The sequence below is a fragment of the Musca autumnalis genome, unplaced genomic scaffold, assembly GCF_047663935.1.
Source record: "Musca autumnalis isolate F117 unplaced genomic scaffold, ASM4766393v1 scaffold_5, whole genome shotgun sequence".
In the NCBI taxonomy this organism is placed as follows: domain Eukaryota; kingdom Metazoa; phylum Arthropoda; class Insecta; order Diptera; family Muscidae; genus Musca; species Musca autumnalis.
In genome coordinates this window covers 195,571,002-195,573,259 of record NW_027412088.1, presented here as the reverse complement: position 1 = coordinate 195,573,259, position 2,258 = coordinate 195,571,002, and the positions used below count along the sequence as shown (strand labels likewise).

General features: G+C 34.9%; 1 protein-coding gene across 2 annotated transcripts; it reads left to right on the top strand.

Moving 5' to 3' along the window:
* Positions 1-667: 667 nt before the first annotated feature.
* On the top strand, positions 668-1,583 carry LOC141406820 (uncharacterized). 2 transcript variants are annotated; one of them, XM_073992874.1, is made up of 3 exons: positions 668-777; positions 863-1,114; positions 1,345-1,583. In XM_073992874.1, exons 1-3 carry the CDS (start codon positions 711-713, stop codon positions 1,563-1,565), a joined length of 540 nt encoding a protein of 179 aa, XP_073848975.1. In that variant the 5' UTR covers positions 668-710; the 3' UTR covers positions 1,566-1,583. The 2 variants fall into 2 exon arrangements, with proteins under 2 accessions (XP_073848975.1, XP_073848976.1); XM_073992875.1 differs by having other exon boundaries at positions 678-781.
* The last annotated feature ends 675 nt before the right edge of the window (positions 1,584-2,258 follow it).

The window sequence follows — 2,258 nt, the reverse complement described above, 5'->3', positions numbered from 1 at the left end:
GTGGATAATTTTATTATATTATGCACCAGTGTGGATAATTTCATCCATCAATGTGGATAATATTATTCATCAACGTTGGCTAGTTACATCCACCAACGTGGATAATACTCGGCATAAGCGTGGATAATTTTATCCATCAATGTGGATAATGTTATTCACAAACGTATATAATTAATTTGTTCTTCAACGTGTTTAATAGGGGTTTGCTATTTTATCCACCATCTTCATCCATCAATGTGGACAATTTATACAGCAAAGTACAACATTTTTATCCATCTTTATGGATTTCTTTATCTTTCTTCAAAATATCTTGACTGTATACGAGTCAAGTGCAGTTATTGCATTCTCCGTGTGACCTTCTCACCACACGCTAAGCATTGGAGAAAACAACAACTGCAACAACACACCTCTGTAGACAATGCAGTTAAAAATATCATCGAAACTATTTCTTTATCTTTTTTTATGATATCAAAAAGGTAAAAGAGAACACGAGATGATTGCTCATCAATAAGACCAAGAATTGAATGATAAGATAAGAGAGACGACCACCTAGAAAGATGGTTAATAGCGTTTCGATTGAAATCAATAATTTGTTGTCATTTAGTGCGGTGATAAAAGTGGGGAAGAAAACATAAAATTTTAATTATAACAATTGTGGTGTTGTTGTGCCGTTTTTTTGTTTTTGTAAAATTATTGTTTTATAAAAAGAAATGTGGAATGTCTTGGTCTTATTTGAAGTGGTGGCCTTTGTTAGCTTTGCAAACTCTTCAACAAATTGTGGGTAAATTGAGAAAATTTTAATTTTTAATTTTTGAGTTTTGAAGTTTTTTTTTAAATTTTTTGTGTTTTGTTGTGTTTTTAGTTCCCTATTGTTATCGTTTCTTTTGGATTGGTCCATATCCGCCAAAGAGCTACATCGGCAATGAGACTTGTGAGGAGCGTATAAATAATGAAAACATACCCTGCCGCAGACCCATTGTGGCAACACACAATGATAACATACCCGATACTGTGGATCTATGGGCTAAGTATAAACATAATCCAGATGCCATAGCCTGTGCCATGGTCCCGGGCCAGTTGTGTGTGAAATATACCTATTTGCATAATAAGGCTGGTAAGTTATAGAAATCATATTCCATTATTATCGCGCAACTGACGTTGTAGACTTTTTAGAAGTCTACTGTGGCTCGCAGAATACCTCTAGGCATCTATGGGTTCATAGAAGGGCTCTTAAATTTCAGGTTTTATATGGAACATCTTCAATTTTTCCAGTGTTTCTAGGAATGAACGTTTTTAATTTGCATCAAATCCCTTATTAATATTTTTCTTTCCCTTCTTTTCCAGTTCAAAACATAACCTATTTGTGTGCCAAAGTCAACACCACAACCGGTTGTTATCGCCAAAAATTCATATCCGGCTCAGAGGTGGAGGTTTGTGTTTGTGAATCGCAGTTGGGTGGAATGCCCTGCAATCGCACCATTCGATGTCATCAACATAAATTATCGCTACTGTTAATAGCCGCGATAAGCTTAACGATATTCCATAAATTATTTACAAATACTTAATAAATATATAAATAAATAACTACAACAACAATAACAAAAAACAACAGTTTTAAACTATTTGAAAATCAACGGAACTCTATGGTTTTTGGTGATGGCAGAGATAGGGTGGTGGTGTTGTGAAAACGGGAGTAAAACTACAGTTCACCAATCAAAAAGGAAATGTCATTAATAATATGACAAATTCATGAATGGAGGACTTTTTGTACGTGTTTGTGTGTATGTGTCTGGCAGTTATGCACATAATTGAGTGTCAGTGAATTGTGTGTGCGTGTGTTCGTACGTTATTGCACAAATATTTATTTATAGACAAATAATCCTTATGGACAAACTGAAATTATTCCACATACAAACTATAAAAACTACACAAATACAACAATAAAACAAATATGAGAAAATCAGGACGAGGTCACCTATGAAGTTATAGGAGAGAATGTGTTTGGGATGACAACAAGGTATTCCAATAGAAGACAACAAAGTTTTCCGAAAAGAAAACCAGATGGTTTTCTATAGGAAGATCGGATCTTTGATCTTTTGCAAGAAGACCTCGTTATCTTCTGTAAGAAGACCTGGGGGCTATAGAAGACCTATAGAAACCACCAGGTCTTTTTATGAAAGACCACCAGGTCTTCTTATAGAAGTACCCTTTCCTTTGGCAAGGGTCTTTAGAAGCACCCGTTCTTTTGGCAATGGTCT